Consider the following 25,686-nt stretch of genomic DNA (forward strand, 5'->3'; position numbering starts at 1 on the left):
CAGCCAGCCCCTACCTCCAGTCAGCCCCTGCCCTGTCTCCAGCCAGCCCACTCCCCCTTGCCTCCAGCCAACCCCACACCCTCCTGTCTCCAGCCAGCTCTGCACCCCCTGCCCTGCCCTGCCCGCAGCCAGCCCTGCACCCACTGCCTCCAGCTAGCCCTGCCCCACGCCCCTGTCTGCAGCTGGCCCCACGTCCACTGGTGCCCTGCAGTTCCCAGGGCAGTAACCCTGCACACCTGCTTCAATGAGGGGGGCAGGGAGCAGCTGGGACCCACACATGTGCACACCCTAGGGTGACCAGACAGCAAGTGCGAAAAATCAGGACAAGGGGTGGAGGGTAATAGGAGCCTATATAAGAAAAAGACCCAAAAATCGGGACTGTCCCTATAAAATCGGGACATCTGGTCACCCTAGCACACCCCCAGGGAGTGGCGGAGAACCACACATGTGAAACGGAGCTCATGTCTAGTTCAGGCCCATCTTTTTAAAAAAGAACTTTAGGCAGAGTTAACATACATCCATATTTTCCCAGACAGGTCAGGCTTCTTGGTTCTTAAATCGCCGTCCGGGAGGAATTTTTAAAATTTAAAAATTCCTCCTGGGAAAATATGGACGTATGGTAACCCTGTTGGTACAAAAAATACATACTGGGGCACATCCCTTAAATCAGAACTTTTTATAGGGAACCAGTTAAGATTTTGGCAGCTCATCACTGCATGTGCTTGGTTTGCTGGCCGGCCCTGCACACCCACACACACTTCACCCCTCTCCCAAAGCGGTCAGCAATTTTAAAAAATCTAGCATGTGCATATTTTAAGTGACCATTATTTGCATTTCTTTTCACTCTGATTAACTTAATATTGTCCACAGAGCTCCTGGGAACTGAAGCATTCTCTTACTTTGTAAAACTGTGTTTTAATGTCTTGTATCTTTTTTTTTTCTTTTTTTTTTTTTTTTGGCCTTAAGACTCGGCAGGCACTTTTCTCTGTGGATGCCCTGAACCTTTTTTGAAGTACTGAGACAATATTTGACAATGTTTGATAACTGTTTTCAGGTCTACCTCTGTAGGCCTCCGTACTTTGGCAGCTCAGCCACACTCCTGCAGGAGCCTGGGATTTTGAACTGTCGCAGACCAGTCCAAGTGGAAGCATTTCCAGTTGGACTTTCTGGACAGGGCCAACAAGCAGGTGCACTACCAAAGAGAAGAGGACTCGCACCAAGTGGAAAAGCACAGACAGACTGCAGAATGAGAGGACAGAACTGCAGCACATGAGGAGAGACTGGCAAGAACATTGGCGGAAGGAGTAAGAGTACAGTGGAAAGACCTATTTGAGAGGCTACTTGTGGTATTGGCCATAAGAGCGCAGGCTTCTCACGTCCTGAATCCCCTCCATGGTACCAAGTGCTACAGACCAGGAATGCATTGTATGATTCCATGGTTAGGTGGCCAATGCACTCCTTAACACACTAGCTGGACAGGGTAAATATACCCCTTGCAGGCCTCCCCGGACCATGGAGCAGCACCAAGTGCATCCTCCATGTACAAGAAAGGAAAAGAAGAATGATGTGCCAAGGGACACACAAAAGCAGAGGATTTATCTATTGGCACTTGTCACTGTTTGGACTGTTCAATTTTTGTTTTATGGACTTTCTTTTATTATTGGTTTTGTTATTGGTTTATTATTGGTATTTTGGTGTCCTAATGGCAGCTGGCCTGCCTGGCAATGCTTTAATATTGTGTTTTTGTAAGACAGACATGTTCATAAATAAAGGCTTTTATATTATTAAGTTCATTATCATCACTGCATCACATCATATAATGTGTATTTCAAATAATAAAGGTAAACCATGATATGGCAAACACAATTTCTCAATGCATCTATATACATCAATCCATAATGAAAATCCACAGTTCTTGCTACACGGTGCACCACCCGCCCATTTCATTAGTAATCTCTCATGCATAATTAAAATCATGACAATCAATCCCCCTGTGACAGGGTGTATAAACCCCACACTAGGACTGAAGGAGTTAAAGAACAACTCTGGGCCCAGACAACCCCACACAACCACACCTTAAGAGCATGCCTGGGGTAGAGGCAGGCTTTAAAAGGAAGCCAGAGAGTTCAGAAGGGGGCTGAGAAGGCAGGGAAAAGGAGCTGCCCTGGGAGGTCCTGAAAAGGGATGCTGCAGCAGCTCCTCTGGGAAATGAGGAACCTACCTGCTAGACCCAGACAGACTAAAGGTGCATTTGATACATTTTCTTCTATGATTTTTGCTACAGACTGCAAAGCTTGGACTATGGGGGTGTGGTAGAAAGTGGCCCAGGGAGGGCAGTTGCAAGGTGCTCAGGAGTGCCTGGCCTTTGACTACTCTCTCAGGGTCCTGGGCTGGAGCCTGGGGTAATGGGAGTGCCTGGGCTCCTCTGCCAAACCCCCCCTGCACTAAGAAGGAACTGACCTTGTAACCAGTAGGTGACACTTACTTCAAGCGCCAATCATCACACAGCCTCATTCATTGCATACAGTGACAGTACCTCATTTATTGTTAGCACTGCTGTACAAACACATTCATAAACATACTATTCTCCCTAGTTCCTCTCTGGTCCGCGCAAGTGTATAGTGTGGGAGCACAGAGCATCCCTGATTTCTACTGCGTCCTGCTCCAGCTGTGACAGGGGCACTTTCTGGCTGATTGTAGAGTTCAGCAATCCATTGCTGCCATAGGTCCATCCAGGGGCAAATGGTTCTCCTTTGCCTTCACAAAGACTCTGAAGAGCACAACAAGCCACACTATTACAGGCAGCATTGATGACACTGGAATCCAAAGAGTTCTGTAAATTGTGCTGTTGGGATTTCAGTGTGACAAATGCACCTTCTACATCCTTATATTCATAACCTATACACTATTGTAATAATTTTTGTACAAAATATGCCTTGTGAAGTATCACCACTGATCATTAATATACTTGTGTGATGTATGTATGCAGTGGGCATTAAGAGTTATGGATATATGCTAGAATTATGACTAAAGTGTGCTTAACCCAGGGATGTCAGCAGCAGTTGTTAAAAAGGCCTGCACTAGACAAAGGAATATATTTTCCCCATCTCAGAGGTACTTCCAAAGTACTTTGAAAGACAATGAGAGTGTATTTACATATTGTGGAAACAAAGCCATCAAGAAGCAAAGGCAAATCTCACACGAATAAGTTAGGGAGAAGACAGCATGGCATCTACACCGAACAGGACAGAGAAGCTTGGTCTGGGTTTAATCTTCAAAGAATTCATTGCAAAGGTTTTTATGGCCTATAAAGATTCGGGGGTGGCTGAACTTCAAGTGATAAGCAATTGAATCAACTGATTATATACAATATTACTGTATTATAAGAGTGTATGTGAGGTCTTTTCTGAAAGCTAATGACACGCTGGTGATTAATATCTTTGTGAAATGTATGTACGAACATTATATGAGGAAATATGGGTACTTAATGATATTATGTTTTAAAATGCAGATTCCCTCCCAGACAGGAGGGAAGGCAGCTATTTACCTGTCTCCTATGTAAATTAAGCCTGGTGGAACCAAAAGTATGGAAGCCTCATGCAAAGGGCTGGGAAGCCCACAGGAAGGTAAGAACAGCATGAGGTCATCCTGCCTCTTGAAACGAAATAATTGAACTTTGGACGATATAAGCAAAGACAGAAGCCATCTTTGGTATCCATCACTAGACAGACACAAGGGAACAGAGCTCTTGCAAGTTGAGAAAGATGGGTTCTTCAACCAGTGGAGGTTGAAGCTTCTGTAAACTGAATATAGGTAACAAATCATCTTGAACAAAGCCTGTATCTTCTAAATTTTTTAGACTTTTGGATACATATTTTCATTTGTATTTGCTTGTAACCCTTTCTAACTTTATTCCTTTTACTTGGCATCACTTAACCTATTTGTTTTTGTTAATAAACTTGTTTTACTATTACTATAAACCAGCTCAGTGCTGTGTTTAAATGAAAGGGTGTATTTACCCCCATTTAATAAGCTTTGATTAGTTTCTGGGTCTTTAGAGGAACAAACAAAACTTTTTATTTCTCTGAACACTCCATGAGAGGGCTGGACATTTCAAAATACACAATTTTGGAAAAATTAGGGACTGGGAGTGTGTTGGGTCACCTTGCTTGTTGTAATCAACACTGGTGGAAGCCAGAGCAGGACTGTACACAGGCTGAATCAGAGCGATCTAAGCACATAGACACTCAGGGTGTGACTACATGCTTTTAGGCTGGCTGGGAGCATCGTAGACTGTGAGCTACAGCAGCAAGACATTGTGAGGCACTCAGGATTACAGGGCAGGTGATGACACAACCCGTCACTGGTCTGGACTGCACCCAGAACTGCCATCACAAGTATAAAGAAACCTTTTGCCAGGCCCTCCAAGATCAGGATAAGCTTCATAAACAAAGACAAAGGGGGTTATGTGGGGTCCCTAGACTAACAGTGGGGACAGTAACTCTATTTATGACAATGTCATTTGGGGGGAATAATGTCTCAGAATGATTATGAAAATTGACTCCTGACTGGCAGAAAACCCTACAATCATGAACTTTTCCAGGACTGCCCATGCTGGCATCCATAAATCAGCCTCTGAAGTCCACAAGGGCCTGCATAACAATGGAGTGGTACCCTTTGTGGTTTATGTACTCATATGCTCCTTAAGGGGGGACACTGTAGCCACATGAGTCCCACCAATGGCCCCACCATAGTTTGGAAACCTTGTTCTCTCAAAACCAGCAGTTACTTCAGGAATATTGTTTATGCCCACTACCTTTGGGTAAATCACACACCTGATTGCCTCAGAAACCTCTGCCACCACTTGTACCCACAGTTGGCTTTCCAACACCAAACTGGTTAGCAATAGACCTGGAACCGTCTGGAATAGCCAGCTTCCAGATGGTTAGAGCAACCCACTTCTGGATTGGCAAGACCACCCTCATGCATGTGTTGTAATGCTGGAGGTTAGGGCAAGCTGCTCACAAAGCTCTAGAAATGTAGGTTTCTCCATTGGAAAGTTCTGGACCCACTGCTAGTCATCCCAGGTCTGCATGACAATGTGACCCCACCTGTCTGTGCTTGTGGTCCTACTTCAGAAGTGCCAGGCTACATAGGGTGCATCAGCAGCTATACAACAGTGCAAAGTGCAAGCTCATGCACTTAGAGACTAACAAGAATTTTTGATCTTAAGCTGGGGACATAGCAGTTGAAAGTGACACAGGAGGAGAAAGACCTGAGTATCTTGCTCGATCACAGGATGACCATAATCCACCAATGTGATGCAGCTGTGAAAAAGGCTAATGCAATCCTAGAATGCAATCCCAGGCAGGATATTTTCACTAGAAATAGGGAAGTGTTAATAACATTATACATGGCACTGGAATACTATATGCAATTCTGGTCTCCCAGGTTTAGGAAAGATGAATTCAAACTGGAACTGGTGTGAAGAAGGGCTACTAGACAGTGGTGCAAGTAGATTTTAACTCTTACTGGTATGTTGACTCACGGGAGGGCCACAAAGGGAGGACACCAGCTAAAGGGGGTGGAAGTGACCTCCCCAGGTGACTCCTCCCTTCCCCACCTCCAGCCCCGGGGCCGCTGTTCTCTCCCAGTCTCCTCCCCATCCCATGTTACCGGGCGAGGGGGAGCTCTGTCCTCTCACTGTGCCGGCTTCCCTTGGCATTCGGCTGTTCTTCCTGGCAGCCAGGGCCGGTGCAACCACTAGGCAAACTAGGCAGTCGCCTAGGGCGCCAAGTGGTTGGGGGCGGCGGTGGAGCGGAGGTAAGCTGGGGCGCGGGGAGGGCCGCCTGCAGCAAGTAAGGGGGGGGGTGGCGCACAGGGGAACCGCTCCCCGCCCCAGCTCACCTCTGCTCTGCCTCTTCCCGTGAGCACCGCCCCGCTCTGCTTCTCTCCCTCCCAGGCTTGCGGCTCCAAACAGCTGATTGGCGCCGCAAGCCTGGGAGGCGGGAGAAGCGGCAGCATGCTTGGGGAGGAGGCAGAGCAGAGGTGAGCTAGGGCGGGGAGCTGCTGCACGCGGCTCCCCGGGCTGAGGGGAGGGAGGGAGGGGGCGGCGGGGAGCTGCCGGGGGGGGGGGGGGCGGGGCGGTGCAAGGTGGAAGTTTCGTCTAGGGCGTGAAACATCCTTGCACTGGCCCTGCTGGCAGCCAGGCCCCACAGTCACTCCCGGATGCTGCCTGGTGCAGCACAGCAGCTACCTGGGAGAGTGCCTGGCTCTCCTAGGCAGCGGCTGGGCTGCACCGGGCAGCATCCCAGGCAGTGTGGCTGGAAGAGGAGAGCAGGCTGCCCTGCCTTTCCAGCAGGCTGGCCCTGCCCCTTCCTCTCCCTGCCCGGGCCGGTGGGAGCACTTCAGCCTGGGGAGGGTCACCTGACCCTTTGTGTCCCTGCCACCATCGTCACCCCCCGACCCCACCCCCCTCACAAAAAGTGTTCCCCTGACTAGAGCCCTGCACGGATACAAATTTATACCCACGGATGCAGATATCCATGCATAGAAATTGGTATCCGTTGAATTGCAGGGCTCTCCCGAGAATCGCAGTGGTGAAAGGAGCAGAACATGGGGCCACCAGGCGGCCCCACGCCAGCAGGTCCTCCAGCATGGCTCTACTGTCTTCAGCCCTTCCACACAGCTGCATCTCCTGTCTGGGGTCTGTACAGCCCTGCCGGAGGACAGGGCTGGGGGTGGGGCTGGGAGCGGTACAGCTGTGCTGGAGGAGCTGCTGGTGTGGGGCCACCTGGCAGCCCCATGTTCTGCTTCTTTCGCCACTGTGATTCCCAGGAGAGCCCTGCGGTGTTCAGCGGATACCGAACGTGTCTTTCCGGTACGGCATACTGGCAATAAATGTCTTAATAGTACGGCATAGCTGACCGTACCAGCTTACTTGCACTACTTCTACTAGGATAGCCAGAGGAATGGAGAACCTACCTTATGACAGGAGATTTAAGGACCTTATTTTGTTACCCCAAGAACAGACTCAGGGATCCCAGAGTAGCCCTCCTATTGCTTATCTGGGTTCCCAAGATCTTGACCTATTAATCTGTTCCTGCAAGGTGAAAGGAGGGGTCCCGCCCTAGTAGAATTGCCAGCATTTACCAAGGATTTTCCTATGCCTTCAGGAAACTCCCAAGAACAGATTAGATCTGTTCACCGCTGGGAGGACATGGATACAGCCCTCTGCTCAAAGGATTGACACCCAAGCAGCACTTTTCCAAAACAAATTCTTTTCTTTATTCAATGCACCCAATCTTTCCTAACACAATTAATCTAAACATAAATCCCTTAGCACACGTATACAAGATAAAGTACCCAATACTGTAATGTTATACAGTTGGAATGGCTTAAGTGATTATGTTCTGCACATGGTGATAGGTCATATGCAGGAAACTGACTAACCTTAATAAACTCAAAATTTTATACATAGTAACAAACACACACACCACAGATACTCATCTTTATTATCTTAAGTATGCACATACATTAGCCCTATTTCTATTCTATAACTTATACTATAGCTAGCATGCTTATTCTCTGTAGGCTTCTCTGCCTCTTGTCTGTTTAGGTCCTTCCGCTCTGTCCCAGCAGCGCTGCTGCTGTTGCTGTTACCCTGCAGTTGCTTCTGATGCTTCTGATTCCTCCGCTCTTTAGGTTTCTTCTCATTTTCTTCTGGTTCTCCTTCTTCTCTTGACTTGACTGACTTTTACCTGCTTGCTTTCTGTCTTTTACACAATTTTTGGCCTGTTCTAATTGGCTTCTCAATCCTATCATTAGCATATCTATCCTCCAATCATCTTTAACTCCTCGCTGATTGGTCCATACTTATAGATCAATCACAACTGCTAAATCTAGCTGTCAATCAAAGCTGTTACACAAGTTTTAGTAAGATAGGATGTTTACTATTATGGGATGGTGACCCTCACCTAGTTTTGGACTGAGAATGCCTGACTCACCCCTCTCTGCAGTGTTGAAATGACCTTTACCTAATCTTAGTCCATATCTGCCTACCAACACACTAGCTATAGGCTACCCTGCTTAAATTGCCAATTCACTGTCCTTGGCTGTGTGCCAATGTTGTACAACACTTAAATTATCAAACTTTAAACTATAAACCATCACCTTATTTCTTTAGAATACGCTTAATTGTAACTTACACTCCTTAATGTTATGGTCTACCACTACCACCCCATTTCTACCAATTTAGTTAATTTTATTCAGTTCTTCCCCTGTTTTCAGTCAATGGTGGCAAAACAATGTTCTCAGTGCTGTGCTTAAGGCAATGAACTAGAGCTGCTCAAAATCTTTTCATACCAATTTAGCCTAACAAAACAAAGGCTGAGAGGAAATATGACAGTTGAGTGGAGTGAGGCACTACCAGCAATGGGGCTGCCACTTGCTCAGGATAGAATAGAGAATTTGAACACAGAGTGGAATATCATTTGACGAATGAGAATGAAGATTGACTTCAACTTCTTTTTTATCATCACTAGTGGCTTGACCTGATCTTTATGCTATGTTTCCTGGGCTGAAAGAAGTAGGAATTCATCTCTTGCTACTCCCAGTCACAACAGCTAGAGTTGAGTGTTCTTTTTCATCATTGAATAGAATTTTGTGTTTTGAAAGAAGTCACCTTCTGCCTGATCACGTGAATGAACTAATGAGCATATCAGTTGAAGGAATGGAAGTACCGGACACATGGGAAGCCATCAAAGATGAACGCATTCAAGAAGTTCATTAACAGAGTTGTGCAAAATTATAACAAGAAACCAAGAAGGATGTAGTTGTAGTGCTTCACAGAAGGCTTGAGTAGCCAACTTTAATTTGTGTGATGATTTTAAAATCTAATAAAACGTTCATGAAACATGTTGTAGTTTTTACTATGGTGCCATACAGCCCACCTTCACCCACACAGTTTCACCCCCCATCGGCCCTGAACACCCCCCCCCCCCCATAAATGTAAACACTGTCCCCATTTCAATTCCTGGGGAAAACACAGAGCAAATGGGACAAATGCTCATTTTTGTCAAAAAAGTGGGGTGTGGTGCCGAGGAATGTGCAGTGGGTTGGGGGTGGAGGGCACGAGCAGTCAGAGCTGCCAGCCCCCTCCTGCAGGGGGGAAGGCAGAGCTGGGCAGGGGAGGCAGCGTGCCAGTGGGCGGGATGGGTTCCAGCAACAGCCTCATGTGTGGGGGAGAGGGGCACCTGGGATGTCCCATTTTCTCTTTGGGAAATATGGTTGCCCCTACCCCTCCTGCTCCCACCACGCTCTCTCTCCCCCCTCCCTCCCTTTGCTTCCCTCCGCCACTTCTCATTCTCACCCTCAGCCCCGCCCGCGCTCCCACCCATGGGGTCCTCCGGCCCCTAGGGGGCACTCTCCGCGCCGCCTCCCCTTCCCGGCCGGGCAGGGTGTCTATTCCAATGCCTGATTACAACCCGCGTCGCACGGCTGCCCCTCGGCGTGTTTCATCGGGCAGGGCCGGGCCAGACCCTGTGCGCTCCGACACTGGTGGCTGATCGCGGGAAACAGGCGCTACGAGGCAGCCCCGTCAGACGCAGGACCCCGGCCCTGCCGCGACGCTCGGCTCTGGACGTGGTGGGCCAAGATGTCGACGAAGAATTTCCGAGTCAGCGACGGGGACTGGATCTGCCCGGACAAGAAGTGAGGGGGGCCCGGGGGCGCCACGGACGGGGGGCGGGACACCAGGGCTCCCGGTGAGGGGAGGGAAGCGGGACTCGGGGGAGCTCAACGTCCTCGAGTCTTCTCCCTACAGGGCACCGGAGGCGCCGTTTGCGGGGCTGTTGAACGGACGGGTGGCTTCTGCTCAGACGCACTCCTGCCCCTTAGCACCTTCCTCCCTGCGGGCATCCCTGCTGCCTCAGGCTGCCTCAGTGGGGCCCGAGATATGAATAACGCCTTTTAGATCAGCGCCCTGCAACTCAAAGGCCTCCCCGCCCGGGGGGCTCAGCTCCTCTGCGGACGGCACCCCAGGGTCACTGCGCTCTCGGGGTGGTGACACGGTGGCAGCTCTGCAGCGCACAGAAAGTGAACGGGCCCTGATCCTGTGTGCCTCCCCAGAGCCCGATCGCTGTCGGTAGGGGTCTGTCGGTGCAGGGGTGTGTCTGAGCAGAAACATTGCAGAATCAGGACCATAAACTAGAAAGTGTCATGGCTACAGGAGTACTTAAAAATCTGCAGTGAAACCCAACAATCCTTCAGGCTTATTTATAGTTCTTCAGTTTGGTTCCCGTGTCTTTGAGAAAATATTTAATAAAGAAAGTGAGATATTTGCCCGGAGTGCTTTATGAAATACAAAATATTTGCCAACTTTTGCCAGATGTTTACAGTTAATGAAGGTCCTACTGCTATTATTGTGAAGCAGAGAATCCTGACAAAATAAAATTGCCAGTGGCCTTTTTTTGTTTGTTTTTTGCTGGTCTGAAATGTGTATTTGTACAACAAAAGGAAAACTAGCCACCCTGTTACAAACAGCTTATTTATGTCAGAGGTTAGAAAACAAAAAGTCATTTTTAAAAGGTCCTTTGAGTTTCTATAGCAGTTTTATTTTAGCTACAAAAATTAAGTTACCAACATTAAAATAATTTAAGGTGTGAAAATGTCATGATTCATTTTGCAAAACAAAGAAAATTTTATAAGAATTTTCATCTTTAAAATATTTTCCGAATACTAATTGCTATCATCTTTATCCTCTTCCCTTTTTAAAAAAAACTGTTAATTGCCCTTCATAAGAATATGTTTCTTTTTTCAGGTGTGGAAACGTTAATTTTGCTAGAAGAACCAGCTGTAACAGATGTGGTCGAGGTGACTATCTTTCCCGTTTTGATTTCCCTTCTCTCTCATCCCCCCCAAAAGAATGCAATGTTCAATCTATAAGAAACTTCTTGAAAATTATTTTTTTGAATCTGTTTTCAGAAAAAACAACTGAAGCCAAAATGATGAAAGCTGGAGGGACTGAAATAGGGAAGACGCTTGCTGAAAAGAGCCGTGGCCTGTTCAGTGCTAATGATTGGCAATGTAAAACGTATGTTGATTTTGAAACTTAAATATTATTCCTTCCACAAACATTTTTAATTGACTAAAAGGTCATGTATCTTGGATATTTAACTCAGTCAGAATCAATGTGGTTTTTAGTGAGTAGGCAAGAGAAATTGGGACCTCCTTTTTTTTTTTTTTTTTTTACTGCTTTTTAAAATAGGTTTTATATGTTTTCACATTAGATTAGTTTTTAGTTTTAGTTTTTTCTGGACAACAAATATTTAATCAGTGTGGCTTTGGACAGACAAGATGGTCTTTTGATTATAGCACAGGATTGGAAGTATGTGTTCTGTTCCTGATCTGACTGAAAAACTTCCTGTCTGACAATAGGCAAGTTACTTCACTTCACAGGCTACTGTGTGTGTGGATTTTTTTAAAAAGAGATGCAAGTGGGAGAATAAAACTTACTTCATAGTGACTTTGTGAAGTTTCGGAAAGTGCAAAAGAAGGGAAAAGTACAGAGAAATTGTTTTTTCACAAACTTTGTTCATATGAATACTTGTATTGTTTGAAACTTTTATGGAGACAGATTTTTTTCTGATAACCTAATTTTACGACGAGCTTCATATCTCCTGAGACCCTCTTAGTTTTGATTTATCTATTCCGTCTTTGTTAATTCTACATAAAATTTCCAATCTCTGAAACCTGTACTTATTCGAATATTTTTCCATCTCCAGAAAATGCTAATTGAATTCTAGTTGACGTTTATGTCAAATTTCAACTTTACAACTTGCACTTGCACCTGTGTTCCTACACTTCGCATTCATGCTCTCCTATTCCCCCCCACCCCCAATTCTTGTCCTTTTCCCACTATTTTCCATTCTTCCTCTGTTTTCTTCCACCTCTGCTGCCTTTTTTTAATAATCCAAGCACCTTTCCCCAATATATATATAGAACCCTTGAAAAAAAGTTACAGGTAAAAATGACTTCTGTGCAGTTATGATGTGAAAATTCCTTTTATGCCCGAATATATGCCATTTTATTACTATAATATGATTTGGTCTAGATATGTGCATGTATATGCATTTTAATCTTGATCATAGCTGTGCCTCTCTTGGGGCTCTTTGGGTTGACTACATGACTCAAGTCTGTGATCCTTATGCTGGCAAAATTCTTATAGACTTCTCTTGGAGTTGCATGTACATAAGTATTGCAAGAGTAGGCCCTGGTGATGTTACAAATGCCTATTTGTTTAGTAGTGAACTTAAATCACAGCTAATCGATATAAATTGATTTCATTTTTTTCTGGAGCATGTTGCCTAATTCGCAAGCTCTTTAACGTGAAATAAAATGTTGCATTTTTACACTTACTTTCTTTTCCCTCCCCCCCATAAAGTTGTGGCAATGTGAACTGGGCCAGGAGATCAGAATGTAATATGTGTAATACTCCAAAGTATGCAAAACTGGAGGAAAGGACAGGTAAGATGAATTTGCATTTTTAAATATTCAGTTCTCTTCATAAACTTTATAACTTAACTTAAATCAAGTAGTCATTTTTAATAGGCGTAGCAATGCTAACTAGTCTTCCTTTTGCATATCCCATCCTTGTAAGTCTATATATGTGCCAAGTATTACTAGTATGTAAAATACAAGTGTGACAGTGGTTCACCTCAGGAAATCCCCTAAGGTCATACAGTTTAAACCACTTTCTCAGTTTTCGTGAAGATACAGTATTAAAACAAATTCTTAAATAAATTTCCAACAGATTATGCTTAAGCCCAGGAGATGTTAATTTTGAATTTCTGATATGTAGCCATAGAGACCATCTACATTAAACTTATAAGTCAGTAGTAGGTTACAACACATTTCCAGTTTGTAATATAGAATGGACCATAACTATTTCATAATCAAGCGATAGCCTTGGTCATGTTTTGGATATAATAAAGTGCCATCTGCATTACAAAATGGAACCATATTATAACTAGGTCAGGGTTGCAACCATGTTGTAACTGGAACTGAATGTTCTTTAAGCAGAAATGTGCTTGTAGCAGAAATTGTGCTTTAAGCAGAAATGTCAACTCAGTGATATTCCCTTTTCCTCTGCTTTCCTTCTGAGATCTCCCTATAAATGTAGGGTTAAACAAAACGTGCAAAAAATATTTTGGGGGGACTAGATTATCTCCTGAGCCAAATTTGCCTGGCAAATCTATAGGGTGTCGGGGAGTCTGTTTCAGCTTTCTTGATTCTAAGGCCCACTCTTGATTGTATTCAACTTAAAACTGCTAGCAAGGAATATTAAATTCCACTTCTGCGTTATGGGCTATAATGGACCCTACATCATGGAAGTATGGCAGTGGTGGAGCAGAGCCCCCTCTGCCCTGACATGCCCTGTGGGTCAGAAGGAGAGGCAGGGTCTGGCTGCAGCACAGATGCTTCAGCAGGGTGTTCTCCTATGCAAGAGTGATTCTCTGCTGGGCATTTGCAGCCTGATTATGGCTTCTTTGTGGCACTTGGCCCTTAATTACGTAAACAGTTGCAGTGGAATGTATTTCTTTCATTTACCTCAAAGGTTACCTCAGCTTCTCAATTAGATATGTAAAAACTATTTTTGATACACTTGTGTGAGAACAGTTCAATGTCTGCTTCCTTTCAGATTGCATAACATTCTTGGTATAGGTTTCATGATAACTTATACATCTAGAAACATCTTCTACTGGATTTTAATCAAATGTGGCATAATAAAAGTATTTACCAAAGACTTTGTATTTAATGTAATTGAATTTACACAATATAAGAGATTATGTCATGCATTCTTATTTTACATTCTAATTTACAGGATATGGAGGAGGTTTTAATGAAAGAGAGAATGTTGAGTATATAGAACGTGAAGAATCAGATGGGGAATATGATGAGGTAAGATTATGTATAATTATTACATTGGAGGAACATAAGTTAAAATGAAGAGATTTGTGTTTAAGAGCACGTATCTGGCAGGGAAGCCTGGCTTAAGAAACTAACTCAGGGTATGTCTACGCGGCAAGCACTGCAATGAACTCAGCTGCAGTTATGGCATTGTAGTGTAGACACCTCTTGCAGCGATGGAAGGGGGGTTTTCTGTTGCTGTAGTAAATCCACTCCCTTGAGATGCGAGGGCAACAGAAGAATTGTTCCATTGACCTAGCTGCCGTCAGCAGTGGCATTCAAGCTTTGACCTAGCTGCAGCTACCTTAGGTTGACCTGACCACATCCCTCTGCGCATGAAATTTTTCACAGCCTGAGTGATGTAGCTACGTCGACCTAAGTTTTAGGCGTAGACCAAGCCTCAGCCATCCAGGCTCAGGGTGAGGGAAGCTAGCTGTACAAATCTTTTGAATTACATCTCTTGCCGATTCATATGTGAAGCAGATTTCATGTTGAATCTGGAAAGGTGTGGGGGGTAAACGTCTAAAAATCAGTTAGAAATTAAATTTAACTGTGGTTCATGTTTCATTAGTTTAACTGCTTGCAAGATCTGCTTTAGATTTCCTATGCTATTTTCTTTAGGGTGCTCCTACTGCTTCCCAAATATACTGAAGTCTGTTATAAAGCAGTCTTGTAAAGCACATGCTGTTTGATTACATCCAGATTATTGATGAATTTATCAGAATATAGACATTGTGATGTGTCTTTATTTTAGATCTACAGTAGGTTTTTGCTGAGTACTTTTGGGTCATTCAACTAAGATTTCATGGTAGAAATTTGCCTTCTCTGTCTCCACACAGCAATATTTTTTTTTATTTGTAATTAAAGTTGTCTTTACTATTTTTCACTTTTTCCCACGAGTCTTACAAAAGTCTTAGTTCATTATAGTCTTTTCATATTAGCTCGTAGGAGGCTGCTTGTTTAATATACTGTAATTAGTCTTACTTATGGTGGAGTGGGCAGAAACAAAGCGTGTGTCACTCACGTTATTTATTTGCAATTAGTTTGGTCGCAAAAAAAAAAAATACAGAGGGAAGCCAGTTGGGCCTGCATCTATCCTGAAGGAAGTAGAAGATAAGGAATCTGAAGGGGAAGAAGAAGAGGATGAGGATGAAGATCTTTCCAAGTATAAACTGGATGAGGTAAAATAATCCTTGTTCTTTATTACTGCTAACATACTGTGTTCTTACTAAGTGAGATTGGCCTTAATTCTTAACTGCTTGTAAATCAATATTGTTATACAATACATAAGTTATAAGTAAGGATGATATGCTCACCTAACCTCCGTATACATATTGGAGTGGGATATGTGTGTATTGGAAGAATGCATGAGCTGAGGAGAGTTTGTCAGCCTGAACTCTGTATTTGTTGCTTTGAATGACTGCTGTCAGAATCTTATCACTTAAACTTACATTTATATTTTAACTTTGGGAACAGAATTAATCATTGTGAGAAATATATGTTTATATAGGATGTCTTAATAGGTAGATCCAGTAGAGTATGGTGAAAATGCACACTAAAATCTTTACTGCTGCACTATTTCTGATGTTTTCAAAATATCTAAAATAAATGTCAACATGGACTAGACATGTTCCAGATGTCTTCTGTTAAATGATGCTGGCTTTATTTTTAGCTATAAAATTGAAATAAATATCCTCCTGATCTGCAGTTTTGTTTTTAATACAGAGTGATTGTTAAATATTAATTGTTCCTTTTAGGCCATGATCATGAAAAGACTTGTGCACATGTTTACTTTTACACACTGACCAAAATCAGTGAGGAATTTGCAGAATTGGAACCTAAGTTTGGTAGTGGGATAGACTTCCTCGGAGCCTGAGACTTCTGCCAGACATCTGCCCAAAATCTTTGTCTCATTTTTTTAAGACACTGAACTGTAATACAAATTATATTATTATAATATATAATATATACTGGCATTATAATTCACTACCTAACTTTTTAATTATTCAGTCATTATGCAGGTTTTTGAGGATCACTTTTTTCAGTCCTATTTTATTGCTGTTTCTGAAATTGTTTTTATCTAGCTATTTGATTTTTAACAAGCTGCACTCAATGCTTGAGGGTTTTTTGGTATCTTAACAAAAGAGAACTAAAAAAACGGATTTGAAAGGATTGGCAATATGCTCCAAATAAACTACAGACAAGAGCAAGTAAAAACAGTCTAAAATGTAATCCTGCTTTCTGCATATTTTCTTCATATTTAAGTCTCCAAACCTAACTAACAGTCTGCATTTTTTCAGGATGAGGATGAAGATGAGGCTGATCTCTCAAAATATAATCTTGATGCCAGTGAGGAAGAAGATGCTAATAAGAAAAAGAAATCCAACAGGCGCAGTCGCTCTAAGTCTCGATCTTCCCACTCACAATCTTCATCGCGCTCATCCTCCCACTCAAGCTCAAGGTCTAGGTCAAGGTAAACGGGTACAGGTCAAGGGTAACGCCAGGCAAAATGTCAGTATCTAACTTCTTTATTTACATCTTTTTTTCGTGATTGACTTATAGTTTCAGTTGTTAATGTGACAGTTTTATATATTCAGTTTACGCAGGTAGATTACATTTTTATAATGGCCTTTTGTAGCTCCACAGTTTTAGAAGTGAGGACTTCTTTTAGTTTGTCACTTCGCTTTCAGTGAGTTAATGTTTCAGCTGTATCTGTAACAAATATGGCTTATAAAAACAGGAAAGCTAGCATGTTTTCAAAACTAATTGTAGTCCTTTTGGCTTGCTATTGAGTAGTCGCATTTAATGTGAAATAGATGCTTTTTTGGAAGTACTGAGGATCGTTGGGAGAAAAGTAGACAAACTGGGAGGCAGGGATAGTAAAGTAGGAGGTAATGCAATCAGAGCAGATAAAGTAGAAGGCCACTGTTGGAAAATGCCTTGAAGGTGAAGATAAGAAATTTGAGTTTCATTTGGTAGAAAAGGGGAAGTCAGTGGAATGATTGATTAAGATGATTATGATGTGGTTAGAGCAGTGGTTCTCAAACTTGTTCCGCCACTTGTGCAGGGAAAGCCGCTGGCGGGCCCGGCTGGTTTGTTTACCTGCCGCATCCGCAGGTTCGGCCAATCGAGACTCCCAGTGGCTGCGGTTCGCTGCTCCAGGCCAATGGGAGCTGCTGGAAGCGGCGCAGGCCGAGGGACTTACTGGGAGCCGCCATCGGCCGAACCTGCGGATGCGGCAGGTAAACAAACCGGCGCAGCCCGCCAGGGGCTCTCCCTGCACAAGTGGTGGAACAAGTTTGAGAACCACTGGGTTAGAGCATCAGGCAAGGAAGATGATCTTAACTGAGTTTGCAGGGTCTACGTGGGTCTCAGTGAGGCCAGATAAAAGCTCTAATTTGCACATTTAAAGAGAACACAGAAAAGATTATTCTCAAATCAGTAGTGAAGCAACCATTTAATAAACACATCATTTTACTAGTTGGTTGCAAAATATCTCTATTTCTTAAGCTCCTTAATACTAATAAACGTAAGATTAACCCACAGATATGTAACTAGTAGTAGTATAGCTAAGAATTAGTTATTGTAGGAGGAAGCTTCAATTTAACTATAATAAATTGCCCAAGTTGAAACTTGGTGAATAGCCTCTTGGTTTAGGAGAATTTGCACCCGCAGAAAAATCCATTAGGATGGTCTCAACACTTAAACTGCTTCTCTCTTTAAAATATCAGCTATTGTTTTGCCAGACTTTAAGGTAAGTGAGGCACACTTTGCTTTTGTCTCTGAAGTGGCCAGGATTTCAAATATGTGAAAATCAGCTTTCCTTTTTCATTTGTGTCAGGATGTGTATATTAAATGCTTTACTTGGCCTACATGACACCACATTGCCCCTGCACGGTCCATTCAAAACTCATTTGCTAAGTGCACCATCCTTGCCTGACTTTTTTGAATCCTCTACTGAATTCCCCTTTTTCACTGCATAAAGTTTCTTCTATACAGAATGCCCTCCATGAACAGATCCATAGATCACTATCCTTTCCTTGAAATGCCTCCATAAGGCCCACATAGGCTATAGTGCCTACAAGAAGCTAACCAAATATTATTGGCAGAGCTGATTGGCACTTGCCAATTTGTTTATCAAAAAACACATTTTGATAGTACGTTTCATTTCTCTTCTTCCACACTTCATCTTAGAGTCTGAGCTCTGTGAGGCGGGGACTGTGTCATCCTGTGTGAACTGCACCTACTGCATGGGAGCTACTGGAATGCAAATAAGATTATCTGTCATTTTTTTTTTTTTTTTTAAAGTATAAAGTACTATCAGCTCAGATGAAGGGTCAAACATAAATTCACAACCCTCAAAGTTGATGAAAAGTAGTTTAATTTATTTTGTTTCTCCTGGGATCTCCCAGTGTTGCGTGTAATCTTGTCATGGGTACTTCAATACATATTCTCAACATTGGGCTGAGTCTTCATTTAATTAAACATAAATGTGTGTTCAAAGGGTTTTGAGTTCTCCTTGAAGGATTTTTTTGTTTTTTAGAAACATAAATCTTATCTTGCTGGAAATAAAAGTGCAGGCTATTCTTGTTCTGCATAATATGATGAAATAGAGACAGTGGTAACAATATTTATTGGGAGTTATGGAATTAATTGACCAAATAGTGCCGGAAAAGATTATTAAAATTTGATTTGACATGTCTTCTGTTCAAAATAATTACAATTATACCAGACTTATAGTATTGTACTCTTGCAGCTTGCATTTTAAGGAGACACCATCAATTTGAAAATTGCATTAGTTTACTTTAAAAGAACAGGAGGACTTGTGGCACCTTAAAGACTAACAAATTTATTTGAGCATAAGCTTTCGTGAGCTACAACCCATTTCATCAGATGCATGCAGTGGAAAATACAGTAGGAAAATACAAATGGCCCATCTTGATTATCACTACAAAAGGTTTTGTAGTCTCTCCTGCTGATAATAGCTCACCTTAACTGATCACTCTCGTTATAGTGTGTATGGGAACACCCATTGTTTCATGTTCTCTGTGTATATAAAATCGTCCTACTGTATTTTCCACTGCATGCATCTGATGAAGTGGGCTGTAGCCCACGAAAGCTTATGCTTAAATAAATTTGTTAGTCTCTAAGGTGCCACAAGTACTTTTGTTCTGTTTGCGGATACAGACTAACACGGCTGCTACTCTGAAATTAGTTTACTTGTAACTTTACAATGTTTTTAATACCTGAGATTTCCATAAGTTAGCAAAAAAAAATTTACTCTTGTGTGTGCATTGTGCCTTTTATACAGAGGAAACAATGAGACTGATTATAGGCAGTTTCACACTTGCTGAAAACAGCCTTCTAAATATCAACAAGTGAATAACAAATCTTGACACTTTTTAAATAATTTGTTTAAGAAACGTTCATGATAGTGTTTTTGGAGTACTATATCAGATACTAGGACTCCTAATTTAATATACTTCTAAAAATCCAAGGTGATGGTGTCCCATTAAGGTGCAAATTCAAGATTTGGGTTGGATTCATGAAATAGTTAATGGGTAAGCAATCATTTTATTAACTTTACCGAATAACTGCTACCCTACTTACTTTGTCTGCTTTCACAATTTAACTAATAGTTCTAATGACAACTTTCAGTATCTTAATAGGAAGCCATTAATAAAAACCTTAACTTCTTTATGCCATTCTGTATATATTGGAACTTCTGACTAGAATTTATCCATTAACAGTTGAAAGTAGATAAATAACTCCAATGTACAATCTGGCAAAACTTTAAAGACCAAATGTTTTTATCTCTTTCATGAATCTGGGCCCCAAGGACCTTAATGTATGATAAATAGCTGCATCTGCATATTGTTAAAAACAATTTATGAAAGAAAATGAATATTAATTTTTGAAAAGTTTCAGATATTAAGAACTAGTATTTCAGATGCTCGTATGCATTGAGCAAAATTCTAGAAGTAATTTTACAATAATCATGTCTCATAAGGCTGTTTAAGTATTGGAAAAAATCCTCCATGTTGTTTCAGGTCCCATTCAAGAAGCTCTTCCAGTTCCAGATCAAGATCTCGTTCCACTTCCAGAGAACATTCTAGATCTCGTGGGTCGAAATCAAGGTGAATGAGGTAGTTTTCTCTCTGCTTTGCAGAGAGAAATTAAAAGGGTAGCAGAACTGATTGCTTGTTTGTTTCTCTAAAAAAACTATTTTGACTTAACTCATTTTCAGCATGGAAATCAGTTGTTCCCAGGTCCAGTATTCCAAGGAGTTACCACTATTAAATGAAATAATTATTCTTGAAAATGCAAGTTTGTTTTTTTATGAGAATATTTTTAAAAGTCTCGTCTAAAGCTAGGCAAGTGAATAACCCAATGTCTGCTGTATGTGAAAGCAAGAGAATCTGAATGCATATTTTTGCTTAAAATAATTCTTGCAACTTTATTTACTGTTTCCTCTGGCGATTAAGTGTGAAATATTAGAAGATGTGCTATATTCTTATTTTGTATATGTTGGTAATGTATATGAACCCCCATTAGATAAAACTGTTGAAACATTATTGTAAATGTGGGGGAAATATGTGAAATCACTGATCAATTACTCATGTAAGTAACCCACTGAAGTCAGTGAGATTACTCACATGTGGTCAAGGCAAGCAAGACTTGGTCCAGATTTTCTGGATATACTCATTAGAGTCGGATTTAGCTGGTCTTTTTGTATAGCAGTTATTGAACTGTGCATGGCAGCCAAAGCTAGCAATTAGTCTTTGTGATGAGTTCACTGAGGCTTCCTATTGCCAGAAGTTTCTGCAGTAGAATGCAAATCCACCTCTTCTTTCCATTCCTGGAGATGGCCCCTATGGTGTGAAACAAGTGGGACAGGGCATCTAAAAATAATCTTGCATCCCTTGTATGGCACTGACTTCTTGAGTGTCCTCATTTAAGGGGTGGAGTATAAGCAGGGATTCCATTATCTCCTAAAGAGAAAACTGTGGAAGTGCTCCGTACAGCCACTATGGGTATGTCTACGTTGCACACTCCTTATGGCAGCATGTGAACTCCCCTCCCCACCTCTCTGACCACATATAAATGGTGTAGATAGTGAATGTTTGGATAAAGATACACCTGACACTTATGGTAAATACTCTGCACGGCTCTCTACACACGCAAGCAGTGCCTCTCTGTCCACACTGTTGTTTTTAGCAGTGTAGTGTAGGGAAAGACTTTGGCAGTGGGGAAAGGCTCTGCTGCTGGAGCTTTCCTCCCCTGCTGGGGAAGACTCCAACAGTGGACAGAGAAGCTCCAGCAACTCCCTGCGGTAGGGAAAGGCTCCAGCAGCAGGGAGCTGCTGGAGCCTTGCCCCACCACAGTGAGAGACTTTGGGAGGAGGGGAAGGCTCTGGCAGGGGGGAGGGAGTGGGAAAAGGTTCCCACTCCCTCCCCCCTGCCAGAGCCTTTCACTGCCCCATGTAGCTACATACTGAAGTGTGCACGCATCCTGCTTTTCACCATGGCATGGAGCTACACTTACCCTACATGCTGCAGCCAGTGGTTTGCAGTGTGGATGTATCTTCTGAAACGGTTGTTTAGCTGCTCTGAGGGAAGGATTACTCCCTCATTCATCCTGCATTTGCCCAATGTCCATATTGGCTATATTTGTCCTGGGGATTAGTCTGAATTTTAGCATAGTGAGAATTGCAGCTGCTATAAAGTTAAGTAATAAAAGACAAAGCAAGTTATTATTTGACTCCCCATTGGTACGGAAGCAACAAGTTCAGAACAAGTTATTTTTAGGGTACAAAATTGGTTTAAAAACTGGATTTCAGACCTTCCTGTCTGTTAAATTGCTTAACATTTGTGACAGGTTTCAGATTAGCATTTGTGAGTACTTTATTATTTACAAAATTTGTGAAACATTTCTGCAGAAAAATATGCATGTTTGATATCTGAAAAAGTACTGTCACCAAGTTGTCTTTGTCTGGTGGATTTAACATTGGGCTTGAAGTCAGGAGGTCCTAAATTCTATTTCCATCACCTTGTCCGGCAGCTTTTCAGATCCACAAATATGATTTTTTTTCTTGAGAAAGTAGCTGATTTTTGTAAACATAGATGAGAAAATGCCATGCAAGGTATTTTGCTAACATTTTTAGTTTATTAAAATTCAGTTTAGCAAAAGTCTTGCAAACTCAAATAGGTGAATTTGGGTGGGGGGAATGGCCATTTTTGAGATTTCTTCAATTTTAGTAATTTTTTTAGGCAGTTTATTTTTGAAGTAGCCTTGGTTTAATGATCCATAATGGAATATGTGTACTAATGGTAAAATGAAACATGATTTTAAATAGCTTATTAAATCTGTAGTTCTCCAGCCTCTCACTTTATGGACTGTACTACTTAGCACGAGTATAATCTTCTTGTAGGCCGTCTCTCATCCCAGTCTCCTGCAGTATGTTTAACAAAAAGCTTAATTCTGGAGAACACTGGGAAAAGGCTCCCAAACCACTGGTCCACAATACTATATTTCAAAAGCATTACTTTAAAAATAAGTATTTTCATTGTTAAGATAGAAGTTCTTATTGGCTATTAACTAAGAAGTAAGTATTAAAATACCTACAAATACATTTTGTAAAATGTTGTGGCAAATCTTGTATTGAATGGTCTTGGATCTGAACTCTGTAGTAGACTTTTGCTGACTTCTTTGTATTATGCACAAATTAAATCAAATTTATTTCTTAATCAATAAAGATCCAGCTCCAGGTCCCACAGGGGGTCTTCAACCCCAAGAAAAAGATCTTACTCAAGCTCTCGTTCATCATCTTCCCCTGAGAGAGGCAAGAAGCGGAGTCGCTCTAGATCTTCTTCGCCCGGTGATCGCAAAAAAAGACGATCGAGATCACGGTCACCCGAAAGGTTTGGGTTTATGTAGAATAAGAATGGGTGCATTTAAAATGTGTGTAATACACTTTCTGAAGAAATAAAATGAACTGGGGAAAGGATTGAATTTTATCAGTTATTCATTTTGGTATTTAAAAATAGGTTTTCGCCCTCCCTCTCCCAATTACCATGCTGTTTTTTAAAACATAATGTTTTAAAACCATCAAAAAAATCTTTCTTTGCAAAATCTCCTGTTAGGACCATGTTCCATAGAAAAAGACCTAGATTACCATTCTTTCAGTGTTTGAAAGGGCTAATGTACTCCGTTGCTTGATTAACTTTCATAAATGAATACTGTGACATCAAGGAATTGTAAATTTAATATGAAGTGTAGCAAATTTAATACTAAAAAGTGTAATACATTAGTGAGCCTAAACTGAAGGTTTCAGATTTACATGTTCAGTTTATATACTACCCCATCAAATAAATTAGTCTTCTAACTATTGTGGGTGTGAGTGATCAAATTAATTTGAACTTATTTCTTTGCATGCTTTCTCTGTTTGTATCTTACAGACGCCGCAGGTCGTCATCTGGATCTTCCCATTCTGGTTCCCGTACAAGTTCTAAAAAGAAATAATGTATTAAAGTTCACATCTAAAAAAAAAAAAAAAAAAATCCAGTCCAGTGCATGAGGCATATTTTTAAGAACTTGGTGTCTTATTTGGTCAGAAGTGCTAAATCTGCTAGTAGAAGTGCATGTTCGTCCTTGCTTTCTGGGAAACTGCAGCTTTGTTCATTCATTAAACAAAAAGTAAGGTAGCATTTTAAGCCATAAATTCTCCAGAGTAGGTGTGTACTTTTCATTATTCCATTTATCTCCTCAGATGTTGCATATTTGTATTGTTAAACAATGTATAATTGGGCCCACTTATTTTAGTACTACCAGATGGTTTGTTTTTTATTTTTTACGGCTCCAACCCATTACATTATTTACCGCTGTGAATGGAGACAGGTTGATCTGTGAATGGAGTCAGGTTGATATGTGTAGTCCCACCCCCCAAAAGAGAGTTCCCTGCACATAACAGCTCCTGAGCTTCTTTAATGCACTTTTGATAGGACCAGAGGAAATTAATACAATTCTAAGGCGAAAGTATCCCATATGGGGAGGTTTTAGGCCAGGCTTCCAATTTTTCTGTATTTAAACAAAAGTTGTGATGAGTGGCAGTTCTCTCACACAGATTTAGTGCAGACGCCCGATTCCCGCACCCAGTACTAGGTTCTGTAGTGGGTGCGAGAGACTTCCCCTCTCCCAGATTGAAGGATTTTTGGATCATTAAGCACTCTCTTCTCCATAGCTGAGGTCTGTCTCAAAGCTGTAAGTCTCTGTGGAGATTCAGCCTATTTGATCCTGTCTCAGCCAAGGAAAAGCTTGCTTTCTGCAGTAGGTTGCTGAGTGCAATTTAATTTCCATGTGTATGAAGTCTGTGATCCTCTCTTAGAAAGGGAACAGTCTTGTATGGACTTATAATGCTGAAATCAACATTATGTAGCTACTTTTGAAGTGATGGGGGACTTTATGAAACTAGTTTATTTGGAATTACAGTACAAGGTTGTAGCCTCTGCAAGCCACCAGTCAAAGATGAATTTGGGCTGGAGAGAGCTATTTTTTTCCACACTAAATTTTACTTGTGGTAGATAAACTGCATAAGATGTTCTACTGAAATACAGATAAATCTGTGCTTCTAAATAAATGTGATCAAAGATCATCACTGTCCCCCTAAACTTTATAAAATTTATGGCTTAAAATGCTTTATGAAATTTGTTTTACTAGCAATATCACATTAAAGCCTGGTCACTCTTGAGCTCTGTTTGGTTAAGAAAAATTTGTGTTAACAGTTATCTTCAGTGGCATCATAAGGTAAGTATGTTAAGGGAAAATAATGTTTTTTAAAACAAAAAAGCAATATATCTGTAATTATTTGAGTAGTAAAACTTTCAACATCTTTGACAGTTGCTTTTGTAAAATGAACTTCACAAAGACAAACGGAGCAAAATTACATTCTGCTTTCCTTTTTTAAAAAATGACTTTTTAAGTTTCTTTTGGACTGATTTGACAGAGCAAAATGTTTTTGTTGTAGAAATATTTTGATAATCTTTTTGCAGAAAAAATTGCCCTGCAACTACTTCTTTATTGTTTTCTTTTATATTTCCTTGCTAAGTGTAGTTTAGATTGCACAAGAACAGTTAGTCTCTTTTAACTGTGCCTCTGACTTCAGGAAAGTCTACCTACTAAATTGTAAAAATCAGATCTATTAGAAGCTATATGTTACCTTTTGGTTTATTCTTGTGCTTTGTATTAAAATTGTTGCTGTACTTAGATAAAAGTTTTTAAATTTAGCAAATGGTAAGCTACAGATAACTCTGAGGAAAATTATGGTTTCATTTGGCTTATATAAAATGTACTAGGTCATTTCATGAAGAAATGATTCTGCAGACAAATGTAAATAAAGCCTGTGAGTCAATTATACAATGAGTGTTTGTTTAGACATGTAGAACAAATCTTTCTATCTGTTGGCTCTCTTTAAACTTTCCGCAACGCTAAGCCTTTTTACTCTGTTTAAAATATCTGTGATGTAAGAAGAACTAGCAACTTAAAAGCAAAAGCAGTTAATCCAATCCCAACATGTCTCATAAAATACAAGCAATATCCATTCTTATTAAATAAAAAAAAAAACCTGGGCAGTAGATCAGAATCAGGCCTGCTTTGTGTAAAACATAGATTAATCTTAGGGCTTGTTTCAGGAAAAAGAAATCAACTTCCATAGCCTAATGT

General features: G+C 41.4%; 1 protein-coding gene across 1 annotated transcript; it reads left to right on the forward strand.

Annotated features, from left to right (window-relative positions):
• Window positions 1-9,456: 9,456 nt before the first annotated feature.
• On the forward strand, window positions 9,457-25,380 carry ZRANB2 (zinc finger RANBP2-type containing 2). The gene is made up of 10 exons (XM_007063439.4): window positions 9,457-9,711; window positions 10,820-10,872; window positions 10,984-11,092; window positions 12,443-12,525; window positions 13,883-13,959; window positions 15,012-15,149; window positions 16,269-16,441; window positions 20,019-20,105; window positions 22,725-22,889; window positions 23,427-25,380. Exons 1-10 carry the CDS (start codon window positions 9,656-9,658, stop codon window positions 23,488-23,490), a joined length of 1,005 nt encoding a protein of 334 aa, XP_007063501.1. The 5' UTR covers window positions 9,457-9,655; the 3' UTR covers window positions 23,491-25,380.
• Window positions 25,381-25,686: the final 306 nt, after the last annotated feature.

The sequence above is a fragment of the Chelonia mydas genome, chromosome 8, assembly GCF_015237465.2.
Source record: "Chelonia mydas isolate rCheMyd1 chromosome 8, rCheMyd1.pri.v2, whole genome shotgun sequence".
NCBI lineage: Eukaryota > Metazoa > Chordata > Testudines > Cheloniidae > Chelonia > Chelonia mydas.

Bases quoted from the DNA above. Each gene is read 5' to 3' on its own strand.
- ZRANB2 (XM_007063439.4), top strand. From the start codon at position 9,656: ATGTCGACGAAGAATTTCCGAGTCAGCGACGGGGACTGGATCTGCCCG. The intron at 12,526-13,882 runs GTAAGATGAATT...TCTAATTTACAG, and splicing joins AAAACTGGAGGAAAGGACAG to GATATGGAGGAGGTTTTAAT. The intron at 20,106-22,724 runs GTGAATGAGGTA...TAATCAATAAAG, and splicing joins TCTCGTGGGTCGAAATCAAG to ATCCAGCTCCAGGTCCCACA.